Source organism: Ranitomeya variabilis, chromosome 7 (assembly GCF_051348905.1).
Source record: "Ranitomeya variabilis isolate aRanVar5 chromosome 7, aRanVar5.hap1, whole genome shotgun sequence".
Classification (NCBI taxonomy): domain Eukaryota; kingdom Metazoa; phylum Chordata; class Amphibia; order Anura; family Dendrobatidae; genus Ranitomeya; species Ranitomeya variabilis.
In genome coordinates, this window is record NC_135238.1 from 17,335,717 (window position 1) to 17,355,108 (window position 19,392).

The following is a 19,392-nucleotide window of genomic DNA, read 5'->3' on the forward strand; positions in this document are numbered from 1 at the left end:
CTGCCAGAAACAAGAACTCACATGGCTTCATCCTATCTGCCCATATAATTGTAGGTTTTTAATCCAGGAGAGCCATCATGTTAGGTTTAGGTTCCCAACAAAGAGGAACGCCTTGTCGCTGGCTGTTGGGCTCACACGAATTTTTTAACATTTAATTTTTTACCTTCAATTTTTAACATGTTTTCTACAGCAATTCCAATTTCATATATTCAGTGTTTACATTCTATAGTGTTTCAGGGTGCAGCTTTAATTTTCAAAGTTTTAATACCTGCCAAAAAACTTTTACAAGGAAGTAATAATGTCAGTATTACAATGTATCTTATCTCAATATTCCACAGAAATTGCAGATACAAAACCATAAATACTTAGTAATCAGTAATAGAACTTCTGCGTATTCTGTATAGAGCGGCTCCTGCATCTCCCCCCTCTCCCCAGCTCGGATTTCTCCATATAATGGAGCGCTTAAGGTGCACTGCTCAGTCCATGGAGACACATATTGTGCATAAGATGATTTCCCCTTAAAGGAAAGCAGGTAGAATGCAGCAAGTCAGGCAGGAGATAATCTATGATTAACCCTTTCCCGCTTAGAAATAGATGACTTATAATAGGTTGAATATTTGCCCATTATCTGTCAACACCCTCCACTACTCCTTCTCTTTAGATTTGCTGTCATTGATCATTTTTTGCCTGGATCGTCAGTGTCTCATTTACTAAAGACAAAGGATGATTCACGGGGTGAAGCGATGATGTTTTGGAGATTATTCTCTGGGGATTTAACCTAAGGTGTATTCTGTCCGTTAGCCTCGGACTGAAAGGTGTCATTCCTTTTTGTGAAAACTTCTAAGGCAAACAGCCTTTACATGAATCACAGACCTTGACACCATGGAGGCGTGAATGCGTCCTAAGAAGGAACTCAAGGAGTGATTTTGGAAGGTAAAATAAAGTCACTGGTAACACGTTGATCCAGAAATCTTTCTGATAGCCAACAGAAAGCGTGGAAAAATGTTGTGTTCTACTTAATATGTATAAATAAAAATATACAAAATCACTGGTTTATTAATATTAAATTTCATGATATATTACACAGAAATGATCATTTTACAAGTTACACAACTGCACAAATTATATCATAATACAAATTAACCCTTGCCCTCTACTAATTGACCTAGAACTGTTCTATGCAATCCAATTTTAACCGATAACCTTCTGTAATCCAGGAGGTTTTCTCTTGGTCTGGCTGCCTAAACTGGTTCAAGAGTCATAACTAAAAGACATTTTCCTTTACCTGGTCCAAAAGAGTATCTCATGTTCACAACATTTTCCTCAGTTAGAGAGAATTTGCATGATACTAATCTAGGAGACATTCACTTGTCAAAAACAACAGTAGGAGTTTAGGAGACTAGGCGTTTAGGACACATGTCTGGTCTAAGTGGCCTCCACTGGTCCATGTGATCATCCTTAGTCTAAAATGGTCCCTCAGCTAAAAGATATCTTTTGGACAATCTTTAATATTCCAAGAAACATGTTCTGCTAGTGCTTAGGTCTATAAAGTCTTCCCTCATGTAATCTCTGGTCCTCGCAAAACCTCCTTCTCTCCTCAACACTTATTCGCTCCTCACCCAACCGCCTCCAAGACTTCTCCAGAATATCCCCCATTCTCTGGAATTCTTTGCCCCAACATGTCCGACTATCAACCACATTCGGATCCTTCAGACGGAACCTGAAAACCCACCTCTTCAGGAAAGCCTACAGCCTGCACTGACCCTGCTTCCTCCTCACCACTACCAAAGCTACCGTCTCACCAACACTGGAGCTGCTGCAACCCCCAACCTATTGTCTCCTTCCCCACCATCCTGTAAAATGTAAGCTTGCAAGAGCAGGGTCCTAGCCTCTCTGTATCAATATGTAATTGTTAGTCTGCTTACTGTAAGTGATATCTGTAATTTGTATGTAATCCCTTCTCATGTACAGCACCATGGAATCAATGGTGCTATATAAATAAATAATAATAATAATAAAAGAGTCTTTCTTAGACTGGTCCACGTGATCTTCCCTAATCCAAAAAGCCTACTTTTCTCCAAGAAGCCTTCCCAAATTTAAAATATATGACTTAATAAAAAGTAATAATTGTTAATCCAAGAAATCTAATCTGACATACTTAAGGTTATGAAGCCTTCCCTAGTCTAGGAGAGGTCCACTGATTTAAGTTATCTTGCCCAACCTAGAAGTCTATTTTGTCCAGAAAGCCTTCCTTCATTTAGCTTTCATCCTTTAATCCCTAGTCCAAGTGACCTTCCCTGATCAAGAAAGCCAATCTGGCCCAAGAATTACATTGTTCCAAGTAACTTTTTATGATTGAAGAGAATTACCTTGGGCCAAAGGACATTTCCACGACCTTTCAAAACAACATGCCAAAATAAAAACAATAGCAGTCCTTCCCTATTTTACGAACAAGCAAAGGTGAACGTTAGGCTCATTATATTTGCAAATGTAAAACTGGGAGGATGTACAGATGCTGTAGCCGATGCCACCGTCATGTCCCATGCATCCACAAAACCAACATTGATCCCCTGAAAAACCTCTTTGAGGACCAGATATTGAGTATAGCCATGGAAGTCCCCTTGTCTTTCCACTGGGGCAAAGAGCTCTCTTGTATTTTCAGTTTTTATGATGACCTTAGTGTCGGGACTCCTGAGGAACAGCCGCTCTAAAGCTCTGCGGATGTTGACAGCTCTCTGAATGAAAACTTTAAGAGGAAACTGCCTAAAGTGTTGACCCATCGTGATTACAAAAATGGTGTCTTTCCCCCCGGCGCGCTGGTCAATCTGACGACTGGTGTAGAGGTCCTCCTTGAAGTAGTAAAAGCCATCATGCTCCAGTGGAAAACCATGCCTCTTGTAGGAAACATATATATCTTTCTCCATGTTCATGGCTTCCAGTGTCAATGACCAACCGGCCCAACCTTTATGATGGTATCGGAAATATTTCACAACTAAGGAAGAGAAGACATATCAGTAAACTATGTTGATCATATGAAAATGTACCTCCAGGAGTGATGTATACAAGGATTAAGGACATGAAGACCTAAGGGCATCAAAGAAGAATGTCTGCTCCCCCAGAAGCCCCTCAATGAACGACAGAGAAGGACTTCTAAATAAAGCTGGCTCCCTCTTTGGTGGTTCCACTCAATCCATGTGCTACATGCTTGGTAAGGCATTTGAACGCCACCATGTAAGTTCTACATTTCTTTGCCTTTTCGGAGCATTAGAGGAAAAATAAGTGGCTGAATGGAACATCCTTGGGGGATTTGAGGGGGGCTTTCTTGTCAACCACTACCGCAGTCTATCAGAGGTGGCCAGTTTCCTAGGTAAGGAGGGCATGCTTACCAGCCTTTCCTACAAATCCTGCAAGTCCTGCTCTGCAACTTCCCGGATTTCTAGATGAGTCCAGCTTCAGTGTCCCTTTACATCTCCAATACTGCAGAGGCAAATCCGACTCATATACCAGCATCGGTGTTCTAATTTCTCTACTCGTTGTCAGTGTATTAAAACTTTCTTACATTATGAAGCTGAAAACCTTTCCTGAACTAATATTTTTCACATCTTACAGTTTGCTATACGTGTATCCAGCCTGGACTCTTAGCTGCAACACGCATTGGGTTTTCAAGACTCTGGCTGTAAATAAGAATGATGGTTTTCACTTGCAGCAAACAAAGATCTTAAAAAAGGTGGGAAATTGAAACATATAGTGTATTTTATGATGCAGTGATTCGGCCTCTATAAAATTGGAAATAATGTATCACAAAAGTTGTAATCCTTACTCTGGATTCCCTCGGTGAAGTGCATGATGAACTGACGCAACGTGGAGTCTCCGATCAGAAAGAGTTTCTTCCCCTGCAGACAATTAGTAAAGTTGTCCGCCGTCGTGTAAATCGTCATGTTACAGTAATCCGGATTCCAGATGTTATTGTAGAAGTATCCGCTCGGGACAGGGGAGCTCATTCCTGGCTGACATTTTGGCTTTGGTGCCTTTGTTGTGGCTGTAAAAGATCCAAGAAATTAGATTCTTTTGGCGAATCTTGCAAGTGTCATGCCAAAGTTGGTAGAACTGGCTGTAACAATTTTGCAAAACTTTGAGTTGAGTTTTTCAAGCAGTTTGTGAATGTTCGATCAATTTTACTCCAGAATTCTGGAGAAAACTGCTTGATGAATTCGCCCTTCATCTTTTCATTCTCCATTCACATCCAAAGCTGCATTAACAACAATAGTTCAGTACATGATAGGTAACACAAAAAAGTTACTTATTTCGATATTAAGGATTTAAAAAAAAAAAACATGGATGGTGTTTGGTATTGCCGCTCAGTCCCTTTCTGAAAACATGGACTGCTTGGACTTTATTCAAGAAAATTAGAATGTTAAAGAATAATGAATCTACTATATAATTGTCTAAGGGTCACTTCTGTCTTTCTGTCTGTCTTTCTGTCTGTCACTGAAATCCCAAGTCGCTAATTGGTCGCAGTCAAACAGCCACGACCAATCAGCGACGGGCACAGTGCGACCGCGAAATGGCTGCTCCCTACTCCCCTGCCGTCAGTGCCCGCTCCATACACCCCTCCAGTCAGCGCTCACACAGGGTTAATGGCAGCGGTAACGGACCGCGTTATGCCGCGGTGTAACGCACTCCGTTAGCGCTGCTATTAACCCTGTGTGACCAACTTTTTACTATTGATGCTGCCTATGCAGCATCAATAGTAAAAAGATCTAATGTTAAAAATAATAAAAAAAAATAAAAAAATCATTATATACTCACCTTCTGTCGGCCCCCGGATCCAGCCCAGGCCTTTCCCGCACCTCGCGACGGTCCGGTCCATGCATTGCGGTCTCGCGAGATGATGATGTAGCGGTCTCGCGAGACCGCCACGTCATCATCTCGCGAGACCGCAATGCACTCTTGGGACCGGAGCGTCGCGAGGAGCATCGGTAAATGCCTGGGCTGGATCCGGGGGCTGACGGAAGGTGAGTATATAACTATTTTTTATTTTAATTCTTTTTTTAACAGGGATATGATGCCCACATTGCTATATATTATGTGGGCTGTGTTAGATACTGCGTGAGCTGTGTTATATACTACATCTCTGTGCTATATACTATGTGGGCTGTGCTATATACTACATGGCTGTGGTATATATTACGTGGTTGGGCAATATACTACATTGCTGTGCTCTATACTACGTGGCCTGGGTTATATACTGCATGGGCAGTGTTTTATACTATGTCTTTGTGCTATATACTACGTGGCTGTGCAATATACTACGTGGCTGTGCAATATACTATGTGTCTGTGCTATATACTATGTGTCTGTGCTATATACTATGTGGCTGGGCAATTTACTACGTGGCTGGGCAATATACTACGTGGCTGGGCATTGGGCAATATACTACGTGGCTGGGCAATATACTACATGGCTGGTCAATATACTACGTGTCTGTGCTATATACTATGTGTCTGTGCTATATACTACATGGCTGTGGTATATATTACATGGCTGGGCAATATACTACATTGCTGTGCTCTATACTATTTGGCCTGGGTTATATACTGCATGGGCAGTGTTATATACTATGTCTCTGTGATATATACTACGTGGCTGTGCAATACATTACATGGCTGGGCAATATACTATGTGTCTGTGCTATATACTACGTGGCTGGGCAATATACCACGTGGCTGGGCAATATACTACGTGGCTGGGCAATATACTACGTGGCTGGGCAATATACTATGTGCCTGGGCAATATACTATGTGGCTGGGCAATATACTACGTGTCTGTGCTATATACTACGTGGTTGTGCTATATACTACGTGGCTGTGTTATACGCTACGTGGGCTGTGCTATATTTCTCTGCTGTATCTGTGCATCATGAATCGTGGTATGTGTTAAAGAGGGGGGCCCACTGAGACTCTTTCGCCCGGGGCCCTCAAAAACCTGGAGCCGGCCCTGGCTTCACTGATTGGTCATGCCCGGCCGCGAACAATCAGCGACAGTCGCAGTCCGCCCGTGAATTGGCGCAGAATTTGAACCACGCTTCGGTAATTGGTCGCGGCCGGCCCGCTGGCCGAATGCTTTGTATAAATTGCATTATTCAGAAAACTTCATAAATAAACTACATACATATTCTAGAATGCGTTAGAATCGGGCCACCATCTAGTAAATAAATATAATGATGGTAAAACTTACTGTTACATTGGGTCACGGTGATAGGTGAAATATGTTGTGGGATTTCTACAACAATATTTGACCTGTAAAACAGGAATTAAAAAAAATCATATAATTGCGGTATATAATAATTGTAAAATATTTGTATCAATAAATCAGTAAAAACATGGAATGTTGAAAGAACTTTCCACTTTGTTCAATACATTTTCATTAGAAGGATCCTCTAATGATTAACTCTGATCTGCAGAGGAACTTGGCATCAGGTGTTCAATTTCCCTGCAGTGCTCCTACAGGTGAAATTAAGTACTACACTGTGCACATTAAAATCAATGAACTGTCTGTGTAATACAGGACCGGACGAGTCCTCCAGAGCAAGAGACTAAAGGACAATTCCTTCTTCAGCATCTTTCTAATTCTGTCCGTAAATGAAGCAGGTCATAATTTGGTGTTGTAGAAAAGTCTACTATTAGTTATCTTTAAGACCTCTCCAAAAATTATATCAGTTTGGGTCCCTGTACCAGGTCTTGCACCAAATTCCAAAATAAAGAGATTGTGGAAAGAATCAAAAAGTTATCTGATTCTAAAACATGAATATTTGGGTTTCTTTGGAAGAGTCTTGATTTTATTGACTCCTCCACACCATCTGCACCATCCATGCCCAAAGCTCAGGAAACGGACCAAAACTTCTTTTAAGTTTTGGAGAAACCAAGAGGCACAGCTATGTCATGTTGGAATTCATTGGAGGTTCTAAGATGTGGATCTTCACCACCATCACTATCTCGGAAAAACTGGAGAAACATTTTTATTTATTTTTTATTACTGTGGATTGTCCTGTCAAAGAAGCAGATGTGCTTCAAAACGCGTTGAAAAATAAAAACCGTATTTGCTTATCCACGGTCTCCTATTGCAGCTTATACTATTGGTAGCACGGGTTTACCTATACCTTTCTCCAGTTTTCCATGAGATAACGTTCTGTGGACCTGCAACAGCCAAGTTGTGTTTTGACAACTTTTAAAGGTGAGCATTTGCATTTTCTATGCCTCTGTTTCTCATTTGTAGTAGTTGAATGAAAAAAACGGTCAAAGGAGCACTAGGGACTCAAGGACACAGGTGTATTAGATGATTTCACAATGCATTTCGACAGTAACCCCGTCTTGAGTTCCAAGTGCTCCTCTGACCGTTTTTTTCATTCAACTACTACAACCATCCTCCGTCAGAGGCACACGGCTGAAACTGCGGTGGACCTTTCATTCCATCCAACCTATCAGCTTCCTCTGTGCTCCCCAGAGACCGCAATACACTTGACTGTTGTCTGTTTCTCATTTAACCCAGATATGACCCTATTGCGCTCAGAGTCTTTTCAGTTTTTATTGCAATCATCATGAACATCTAGACATTTCTCACTGACATTTAGGGAAATAATAATTATCCCTTAAAATGTTAAATCCATGATGAAAATTATACCTTTGAAATAATTGCTTTTCCAATGGGGTAAGATACGAGGCATAACGATCATAACCCCTCATTTCATTCAGACTTTCACAAGTAAAGTTGGGAGCCTTGTAGCAGTGGAGAACCTCCTCATATAGAGGGTCTTTGTATTCGCAGATCTCCTTCCCATCTTCCTCAGTGAGCCTAAAGGCACATTTAGTCACTGCTACTTTTCCAAACTTTTCATATCTCCCCTCGAAGCCAACAACTCCTTGACTGGAATGTCTTGACCTCCAGAGAGCGGCCACTCCTTCACTTGGGTAGAACAACAGGATGTTGACATTGGCTTTGCCAGCCCAGTACAACGGAAAGTGAACGTGGTAGGACCCATTTTTTAAGTCCTCCACAGTTCCTGAAACAGAAGCTCCGAATTCTGGAGAAAAGAGTCTTGGTCTTAAAAAGTCTCCTCCATACGTCTTCCTGTTGCCCACGTGATCAAACATATCGACCTGCACCACAAAGTCGTCTCCCACACAGTACGTCTCCTTGGGCTTGACAATGGAAATCTTACCATTCCTTCCATTTGTTGTTTGGTTAAAGTATATAAATGACACATTAGGGATAAGTTTTTCGATTTTGTCAAATATGGCGTCTACTTCTACTTGGAGCTCAGTTTTTGGTGGAGTGGCAGACTCTTTCATCAAAGGTTGTTCTTGGTTGATAATGGGTGCAAGGCAGGTCTGGAGTAAATCTCTCACGGAATCCTGAAATTCATAACATTTTCATCATACATAGGAATACAATTGGGTTTTATGACTTGTGAATATACTAACAAAAGACGAATAAGTCAAAATGTTGTAGATGTGTAGACATGTCTCACCTGGAAACTGCTTTGGTACCAACTAAAGCTTAGAAGGAATATGGCAAGAAGAAGTCCTGCGATAAATGGTTTACGCATGGTAGTAGGTTCACAGTGAGGTCACCCTGCTGGAGATGGATCCAAGATCAGATCCTGATCAACTCCTGCGAGAGATCCAAAAATACAAGGTAAAACCCTAAAAAATGTTGTAGGATCTTAATGATTATTCATGAAATGAGACGTTATGAAGCAGCTCAAATCTATAGTAGTTTTATGCACAACACCCATTATAGCTAAATATTCCTTAATAGATGGATGAGTGAATGAACATAAAAAGTGTCTGTTTTTCCCAGGGAACATCTCAAATCTGAGTCTTCAATTTAATTGCGTTTCTTAATTTTAAACATAAACTCTCCTACTGAAAATATTTACTTGTGCAACGAATGAAGGAATGAATGAATGAGCGAATTCCAGTGGGCGAAATTACGTAACTGGCTACAAGCGCTGGGGTCTGCAAGTGTAGAGGGGGCTCAGGAGCTGAGCTCTCACTACACATGGTAGATGGCGACTATAATATATTGCCGATATCTGTGTCTAACAGCCGCGGTCGGAGCGGAGTTACAATCACTGCTGTTCACCATTTAGCTGCTGCTGTAAATCTCTTATTTAGTGACAGGAAATTGAGTGTGGCACGTCCATCCATTCATTCAATAACATAAAATTTTATTGAAGAATCATGAAAAAAAATCAAAAACGAAGGATTCATCATAGATAGTAACTCTGATGCCCTTAGTCATGTGAATACACAAGGAATCATGGGACTCTAATTTAAATAATAAACATCCAATCACAATTTTTTATGACAGATGAATCTGCGAACAGACTGCTGCTGTGAAGCTCTATCACAGGAGAATATGAAATTAAATTTGAGTTCATTGATGACAAAAAAACAAATGGAATAGACCAACTGAAAAAGATTTTCTTCTGACTAGCATCATATTTTTTAACTATATCTGAACCTTAGTAAATAAAAAAAAAATCATTTTTGCAATTCATGCCATGTGGATATTTGGAGTGACGTTTTAATATCTGGACATCCCCTTCGGACAACACATCTATAACCTCTACTGATGATTTTGAGGAGGATATCATTCTAATTTAGTACAGGTAAGTACATTTTTTCATTTTGGTGAATTAAGGACTAAAAGGTGTAGAAAAGGTTAACAGGGAATCAGACTTGTGTTGAATTATATTGTTCTGGCTTTTGTTTTTTATTTTTGTAAAGCATCTCCTCCTTGGATTTGAGTTTTATGTCATCAAATGCACATCGGACTTTGGATTTATTGTAACCCCTAGCATGTAGTCTATCAATAATAATTGTACCTTCATGTAAAAACACAGTGGCATCAGAACAAATATATCTGACTCTTGTGAATTCTCCATAAGGAATTGCATTTGTCGTGTGTTATGTGTGGCAACTCGTAGATTGCAAAACAGTATTGCCAGCATTGTCTTTCCTAAATAGGGATGTAGATACTCGGCCAGTTGATGGATTTCCTGCTAATGTGATTTCTAAAAATTAAACATCAATTTTAGGATGATTGCAGACAAACAGAACATTGTAATTATTGGAATTTAAAATAAGAAATAAAGTGTGGCATGGCCAACACGCCACCAGTTCACACAAGGAGGACATCATCTACATATCGGCCGTACCAGGCTATATGGGAAAAACATGGTTTTGAATACTGATAGGCTTCCTCCCACCATGCCATATAGGGGATGGCTAAAGATGGGGATAATTTTGATCCCATTGGGGCACCCTTGGTCTGTAAAAAAAAAATCAAAGTCGGACATAAAATAATTGTGATTAAGCAAATATTCTAGGGCTGCCATAATAAATTGCTCAAGTTGAGATGAATAACCACTGCAAAAATTGAAATAATGATGTATCGCTGTAACAGTTCATCAATGGCAGAGATCTATTCTTTGCTTACATTTTTAAAGCAGGGTGAATGCTTAGTTTGATCTTGTAGTATTTTAGGTCTCTCTCACCCAGGGATTGAAATAAATCAAGAGCCCATACTCTTGATTGAAGAGGATAGTACAAAGAAATTTTACATGAATTTTTTATATTTTGATCTGTAGAATAGAGTATATTATCATTTTCACCCTATAACTGTTGAAGTATGAAAATGGCACACTGAATGAGAGAGACCCAGGAACAGCTACATGATATTGTGGAATGTTATTCGATGAAACCTGGGATCTAATTTCAGAAAATAAATGTCTTTTAAAAGTTGGTCATCTAGTAAATTTACTTACATCTCTAATTGTATGAAAAAGATCGAAATTCTGGCAGGAGACAAAATTAAGTCTTTTTTTCCAGAACCTCAATCTGAACAGACGACAAAACCATTGCAGATAGTATTAAGTCAGTAGGAATACAGGACTACTGGATTGGTTGGTGCTCGGATATGATCCCAACCAGTATAAAAACACTCTGGAGATGAATTTCTAATTGGGAAAGTTCTTTCTTTTGTCTGTCATTGGATATTGCCTGTAGGCGTCTTTCTCTGACTCTCCTGCCGTTTCTTCTCATTAGTGCTTTTTTTAAACAATTCGGGAGTATTCACGGTTTCATCTCATACTGGAGTTGTAAGTATCGGATGCAAAATAGCAAATTGGTTTTTAAAAAGAACTATTTTTTTTGCTTCCACAGGGTGTAGAACGTCAAATTAATGCATTTATCAATTCACACCATGTGGTATATAGCATTGTCAGCAAATCCTGCAATTTACATTATGTGGGTCATACCACTAGAAAATTAAAGCATAGAAGAACATTTATCTAATGTTGGCAGTGGTAATATTAGCTAACCAGGAGCAAGAAAACATTTTATTTTCATATACAAAGGTGATCCCTTTTGAAGTGGGAATAATTATAGCCAGGGAGAGAGAAACTAATTAGAACAACTGTTGAAGCAGAGATCTCATGTCGTGGACAGGTGATTAAAACAGGATATCTGCTGGGGAAAAAAAGACAGTAAGCTGAGATCTGTTTAAGCAGGGGCGGAGAAGTGCTGGGGCTGACTTTGTTCAAAGTGAGAACATCCTGGGTTCAAAGGATTTTTTGAGAGTGTTCCAGACCTTGTGTCTCCATTGTCCAGATATGAATATTGGGGTTTTGCATTGATCCAATATTTATGGGATCAACCGGATTTATGGGATCGTCATAGTGAAAGGGAAAACAGAACGCATTCACTCACATCACTGTAGGGCCACTAGAACCACCCCAACGTAATAATGTACAGATGGATGATGCTAGACATGTTGTATTTCATCTGTATAAAAAATAAAATTGCGATAATAAACATGATGACAATATGCAACGCCTATGACCTACATAGGCGAATATAAACTGTAAGATGGGGATCTCAGAAAGTTCTGAATGGCTGAGTACATCCCATAATAAGCCCACACGTGAGTTCTTCAAGGTGAGGTGTGTGGGCGTATCTTTGAGCTAATAAAAAGCAGTATTTGGAAGACATAGTTCACTGTGAGTTGCATCCATTTATTTTCCCAATCAGAGTGCTTCCCTCCGCTAAGCTCCGAACCATTTCTGTGACCAGGTTTAGTAATTTTTTTTGTCATTCCTTATTATTTTATTTAATTGTATATACTGTATTGTTTGTTTCCATTTTGCATCACCTTTGAATATATTTTTTAAACACTGCCTATCTTTCTGGATTAAATATAAAATGCAATAGCTCTGTTCCTTTTGCTCTGTAAACCGCACCCCCGAAGCCTTATGCTACCTGTAATGGGTGTCCAATCGGCCTGTATAAACGATTGGTGGTGGCAGCTAATATTGGTTCCTTTTTTGTTATTTTGGAGATGGTTGTGACCATACCGAGGGTATATATATTCCATGCATTTGAATCGGAGGTATATATACCATTCGTTCACCGTGAGTAACCCAATAACCGGCCTATTAGTGGAAGCAGACATTTGCGTCAGCCAATTGTGTAATTGCCTTGGCGATTGGAGGCAGCGGACTTGCGTTCCCTTTACAAAGTGGTAGCAATGGTGGGGCCTGCTTGACCCCACTGGCTGTGTATCCATGACAATATATATACACTTGGTCTACTCCATGTATTCTGTTGTCATCAATAAATTAACGGCGTTGTACACGCAAGAAACGCGTCAGAGTTACTATCTGTGATGGATCCTTCTTTTTTAAAAGTTGTTTCATGATTTTTCAATAAAGATTCTTTTTACCAAATGGATGGACGTGATGGACGTGCTGTAGTCATTTTCCCTTCACTAACTCATTGGCTGTGCTGCCCGGATCTGACACTCATTCATCATTATCTCAGTGTACTTTGATCAACACCCGCGTGGTGAGTTTCCTTCCTCCTTTTTTTCCTGTATACCGGTGACCACAGATTCAAGTCCCTAAGAAGTGAAAAATAAAGTAAAAAAAAAAGAATTTAAAAGTACAAATTAAATTTTAAAATTCATAAACAAGAATGAATAGGAATAAATCATTACACAAATTCTTGAATAAATGGAAGAAAATAATGAATGTATGAATCATTGATTAATTGAATAAATGAGATGTGTAACACCACTGCCTGCATCCCTGCATGGCTTCCCATCCCCTGCCATGCAGGGGCACCGATGTACTCATCACCCCAGGCCGTGCAGTGAGCTCCTTATCCTCTGCTTGCTGTGTGCAGTGAGCTCCTCCTCCTCTGTTTGCTGTGCATACTTAAGGATCCCGCGCGTACACTTCCTGATTCTTAAAGAGAAAGTACGAGCATTCCTAATTTGTCACCAGCCTATTGCTATGAGGCACTTGGTATTTAAGGCACTTCCACCTGTTGGGAGGCGCCTGAGCAACATTCTCTTTCGATGTGTGTGCAACTGCTGATTTGCCAGGTCCTTTCCTGTTCCTGTCACCCTCAGGCTGAATACCCAGTCCTGAGCTCTGAACTGTGAATCTGTACCTGTATGTGATCTTTGTAGTTTCTGACACCCTGGGGGCTGAATACCCAGGCCTGAACCCTATCTCAATTAAGGACAGTGAGAAAATAATAGCAACATAAAGCATAATAGCATCCCATATCAATACCTGACGCGTTTTCCCCCTAGGAATTTTCTAGGGGGAAAACGCGTCGGATATTGGTATGGGATGCTGCTACATACCATTTAGCTATGTATGGTGCCTGACTAAGGCTTGTACTTTACAATGGGAATCCCTGACATTGAGCTGACGAACCTCAGTAGGACAACCAGATGAGTACATGATTATTGCACCTTGTCTACCTACATTTTTTACAGCAATATTTAATTTGTAGCTGTTGCAGCTAATTAATCTGTACATATTATTTGATGGTTATGACATTAGTATAGGTGCAGAGGATATTCCTGCCTGCCCCTCTTCTACATAAGACTATTTCCATCAGGAATAGGACACCTGGTTTCATTTTTTTCATTGAATACACAATATTATTGGTGCTTTTCTGCCAGCTCACCATCATTCTTACTTTTACAGATAACAGGGTGTTTTGGGACATTTTTTATTGGTAGGCATTAATAGGGACATCAGGGAAAGCAGCCGATGAGTGGGGGCACCATACCGCAGAAACTAAGGGTGCCAGCCTCCACTGTCAGGAAGGACTCAGTATAGTGACCTAGTAGGGCCTACTAGGATACATATCATTGTATTTTCCCATTTTTTCCCCTATATGTGTGTTTTTACTTATCTACAATTTGAAACATGATTTTAGCATTGTTTAATTAAAAGTTATATTTTGGGAGTCCTCGTTTTTGTGTGGTTTGTTGTCTGAACCCAATCTCTAGTCTGTTGCCTCTGTGAAACATTAGTGGTTTGCGTGTACTCTTCCTACTTCATTGTTAGTGCCTTGTGTGAGTCTGGCTCTGGCTGTCCTGTGTCTACCTGTCCTTGTATTGGTCATGTGTCAATTTGGTCCTGTCTGTCCTGTTTACTGGTCCTAACCTGACACAGTCTGTTCTATGTGAACTTGCTCCTGTCTAGCCTGTGAGGTGAGAACAAGAGGTTGGATCGCCCCCGTGTAGGGCAGTGGGGTACTCAGTACCGAGTCCTTCGGTTCTCAAGGGGGATGTCACAGTGGCTGACCTGGTCCGTGGCCCTAGGGACGTCCGTGTAAAAAGGGGGAAAGTCTTTAAAGGCATAGAGTTTATGTTCGTGACGCCATCTGTGGTACTCGGCCAGGGTGACCGACGCTGCCCAGGGGTCCACTGGGGTGATGTAATGGCAGCTGGATGATATACCTTCCCACAGGTGAAGTGTATCCCCAGGGCTTCCCAGAGTGTAGATGGTGGATGGTGAGAGGCGCAGTGAATAACGAGGACACAAGGTTGCTGTCTCTTTACCTTTTACTGAAGGCTTCAGCATCCACAGTCCAGAGCACCAGATCACAGGGCAGGCAGAGTCCGGCCGGTCTGAAGGCAAATCCAGAGTCCCCTTATCCAGGTGGAAATCAGTAGCCTTCCTCTAGCACCTGGGTGTTGTAGTACCTTACTGCTGAGCCTCTCATAAGGTCCTCACAACTCTTGTAGATGTTCTAGATGTTATGTCTCTCTCTCTGTCCCCCTGATGATAAGGATAGGACAAACCCGTATGACTGATGGCCTGAGGCTTTTTACAGGGACCCTAGCACGCCCCGGCCTCTGAGGGGTGCCACTGTGCCTCCTGGGTATGGTGCAGATCAGTAACGTGAAATTACCTGTCCTGGAGCAAGGCATGGAGACGATTGCTCCCTCGGTGTTCTGGCTACCTGATCCTGCGCCTCAGAAGGAGGCAGCCTTTTGCAGGGCTGAACTCCTTCAAGTTTCCTCTCCTTTTGCTATGACTTCGTTTCTCACCCTCTACAATACAATTCGCTGTTTGTGTCTCTTTCTTAGGATGCTGCCGCACGTGGGGCAGGCGCAGCTCCGTGGCCTTCTGTCTAGGCCTCTGACAGGATCCCACCCCTGTCAGGGACCACCTTGTCAGCAGCTATTCGATGTTCCTCCTTCCTCTCTGTCTGCCTGACAGGTACTGACTGGGTGAAGCCCAGTCAGCTTCTGCCTAACTTCCTATCCAGCCCACCAGTTTTACCTAATTGTGAAGAGTGCCCTAATCAATAGGAGCATAGCTCCCCCTGGTGGCCTGGAGTGTGAAGTGTGTTGTATGGTTTGTGACACCTGGTAAAGAGATTTCCTTTATTGCCTTCAAACGTAACATCATTCCCCCTGGTGGAAGAACGACATTACTGCAACAACCAGGACCCTGGGGCGCTGCAAGGTTCCCTGCCTGCCCTCCTCTGCTGTTCCCTGTCTGTCTGCACTTGTGGTCCAGTACCCCCTTGCTAGAGACCCTGTTCTTCCTGAAGCAGTTCCTGTCCGTTTTGTTTGAACTTGGTCCTACCCGTTCCTGTATTCTAGTCATACCTGCCAGTGACCCAGTTCTTCCTGAAGCTGTTCCTGCCCGTCCAGTTTGATCTGGGTTCTACACCTGCCTAACTGCATATCAGTCTTGTTCGTCAGCACCACCATATCTCGTTGAGGGTCAGCTGCCCTGTGACGGAGGTCAGTCCTGGTGTAGCACCTGGTCACACCGCCTCGGGCTCTCCTCCTATCGCGGCGCCGTCTGCTGCCATGCATCCGAGGTCAGTCTTGGGGAGGCACTTAATCGCGCCCCTCCAGGCTCTCCTCAGTCCACAGCAAAGTGGGATCACAATCCACACACAAGCATGACTTAACATAATGTATCAATGAAGGCATAAAAGAATGAATGAATAAAGATCCAATCAGCAAATAAATGAGTGAATGGATGAAATAGTGACAGATTAAGAAAACAAGTGAATATTAAAGAACCAATGAAAAATGAATAAACTCAGTATGAAAAAAGAAATTAGGAAACAAAAGTGAATGGAATAAATTAATAAATAAATGAATGAAATAATGAATAAATGAATGAGTTAAGAAATGAAGACATTATTGAAAACTGATAGTAAGTGATACATTAACTCAGAAACAAAAGAATGAAATATGAAAGCATTAAAGAAAGGCATAATCATCCTCATCTGGATAGACGGAGCAGTAGCCACAGGCGAAACACTCGTCTCCCTTTACTTCCCGACACGCCACATGAAAGTGTGGTCCTGGCTGGGTGTGGACTTGTGCTGTGAGGGTCTCACGTCCGTGCAGGCCGGATGTAGCCGGTAACTTGGTAAGGGTTATGTACAAGGGGTAGGGGGTAAAAAGTCTTATGGACGTTTCCTCTACAGTATGAAGCATTTTCCAAACAGTATCCTTCCTCTGTAGTTTCCTCCAGGGCTAGTGAGGCGCACTGTTTCACCCTGCTGCGCCACAACCCCGCTTTAACACTTCAGTCCTGATCAGTGAGTCTCCTTACTTGCCCAGTGGCTCCAAGTCCTATTTCTTGCACTGGATCTACATCTCAGGACTTCCATTAGTCCCACATACTTAGTCCTGTTTAGGCTCGTTACCTTCTGCGTTACAAGCTCTAGGGTTCATGACTCGGCATCCTCTCAAAGGACCCTTCTCTGGAAGACCACTCTCTTTCTGTCAGGTTTACTTCTGGATCACACTATCCCTTAGTATTAGTCTCCTATGACTGTGGGTCACCCTTATACAGCTCTGCTCTCATTGTACTCTTACCACCTACTCACTATCTACCAAGAAGCAGTCACTTACCCGAACACTAACTCCACCCCTGCGGGCCAGGCCCAAACATTAACTCTTTCTTAATGAGTAAATGGATGAAATAGTGACATATTAAGAAAACAAGTGAATTATAAAGGAACAATGAAAAACTAATGAATTCAGTAACAAAAAAAAAAGAAACAGAAGTGGATGGAATAAACTAATAAATTAATTAATGAAATAATGAATGTATTAATGAGTGGATGAATGAAGACATGATTGAAAACTGAATGTAAGTAATAAATTAATTTGGAAATGAATGAAATATTGAATGAATGATGATAAATGAAAAATGAAAGCATTAAAGAAATACATAAAAGGCACAAAGCAAGAAACAAAGCTATGACTGCACAGCTGCTGCTGGACCACAAACAGTTAACAGTCACTACAACGCTGAACCAGGATCCAGGGTCACGGTCGAGGTGCTCGCAGGAATGAGGATGAACAAGCAGCAATGAACAGAAGAATGCGGCACACTCACCGATCCAGATGCAACGCTTTATTGAAGATTCTTATACAGACATCTCAGACACGGTCCGGGACGGTGAAACAGGAAGGAGGTGAGCAGGATGTGACGACGGCCGTTTCGCGCTTACGTCAGCTCTTCAACGGGCGTTGAAGCGCTGACGTAAGCGCGAAACGGCCGTCGTCACATCCTGCTCACCTCCTTCCTGTTTCACCGTCCCGGACCGTGTCTGAGATGTCTGTATAAGAATCTTCAATAAAGCGTTGCATCTGGATCGGTGAGTGTGCCGCATTCTTCTGTTCAAAGAAATACATAATCATCGCCATCTGAATAGATGAGAATGAAGGCATGAAAACATTTATGAGTAAAGAATGAATGAATGAATGAATGAAGGAACATATTAAGTAATATATAAATACATAAACAAATGTATCAATAAATGTATGAATTAATAAGTGGTTTAAAATGAATTAAGGAATGAATGAATGAATGAATGAATGAATATTAGAAATAAAAGGAATTGTGAGATGAGAGAACAAGGAACCATATGAACGATTATGACAAAGATCAAGATCTTTTCATGTTCCTGAAATAAATGGTTACAAGCACTGCAAATGTGTCACCTCCGCGCTCACAGCAGATTAGGGACTTGCTCACGTGTTTCCAAATACTCCCTTTGAAAGAGGGACAAATGTGCCCCCATATTTAAGGGAACTCAGTGATTCTCAAAGTTCGAGGAGCCACCATAACACTTTAAGAGGGAAGTAATAATGTCAGTGTTACAATGTATCTAATCTCAATATTCCGTAGAAATTGCAGATACAAAAAAAACATAAATACTCGACAGTCAGTAATAGAACGTCTGCGTATTCTGTATAGAGCGGCTCCTGCATCTCCCCCCTCTCCCCAGCTCGGATTTCTCCATATAATGGAGCACTTAAGGTGCACTGCTCAGTCCATGGAGACACATATTGTGCATAAGATGATTTCCTCTTAAAGTCAGGCAGGAGATAACCTATGATTAACCATTTCCCGCTTAGAAATTGATGACTTACAATAGGTTGAACAATTTGCTAATCAGTCCCCACCACCCCTTCCCTTTAGATCATCCATAATTGATTATTTTCTTACCTGGATTGTCAGTGTCCCATTCACTAAAGACAAAGGATTATTCGCAGGGTGGAGCGATGATGTTTTGTAGATTATTCTCTGGAGATTTAACCTAAGGTGTATTCTGTCTGTTAGCCTCGGAATGAAAGGTGTCATTCCTTTTTGTGAAAACTTCTAATTCCGTCTCCTCATTCTTCCCTGTGGATCTGGATGGTAATTACTGGTTGTGCTGTAGAGAGTGAAAGGCTCCACCTAATGTCAATGCTTTGCACACACATATACTGGGAATTTTTTTCGCTCATTTACATTTTACACTGCATTGAATCTAGCAAAAGTAAAAAATAAAGGAGATTTAAGATAAAGTGACGCTAAACACAGAAAATGGAAAAAAATAAAGCAAAAATGTCCCAGTGCTTCCCCCACTCATGTCCTTCTTTTATCCTACTTTATACTATAGGTAAACTAAAAAAAATATATAAATCTCCTGTGTTTTTTACAGCCGCACCGTTAAAGGTGGGATCAGAGGTGTCGTGCTCACCTTCGGCTATAA

General features: G+C 41.3%; 1 protein-coding gene across 2 annotated transcripts; it reads right to left on the reverse strand.

The window, feature by feature from the left end:
• Nucleotides 1-1,038: 1,038 nt before the first annotated feature.
• LOC143785429 (NXPE family member 4-like) lies at nucleotides 1,039-19,065 on the reverse strand. 2 transcript variants are annotated; one of them, XM_077274271.1, is made up of 6 exons: nucleotides 18,864-19,065; nucleotides 8,529-8,671; nucleotides 7,682-8,412; nucleotides 6,239-6,300; nucleotides 3,821-4,039; nucleotides 1,039-2,992 (listed from the first exon to the last, which is right to left on the reverse strand). In XM_077274271.1, the coding sequence occupies exons 2-6, from the start codon at nucleotides 8,604-8,606 to the stop codon at nucleotides 2,445-2,447; spliced, it is 1,638 nt and encodes a 545-aa protein (XP_077130386.1). In that variant the 5' UTR covers nucleotides 8,607-8,671; nucleotides 18,864-19,065; the 3' UTR covers nucleotides 1,039-2,444. The 2 variants fall into 2 exon arrangements, with proteins under 2 accessions (XP_077130386.1, XP_077130387.1); XM_077274272.1 differs by lacking the exon at nucleotides 18,864-19,065 and adding an exon at nucleotides 14,930-15,000.
• Between the last annotated feature and the right edge of the window lie 327 nt (nucleotides 19,066-19,392).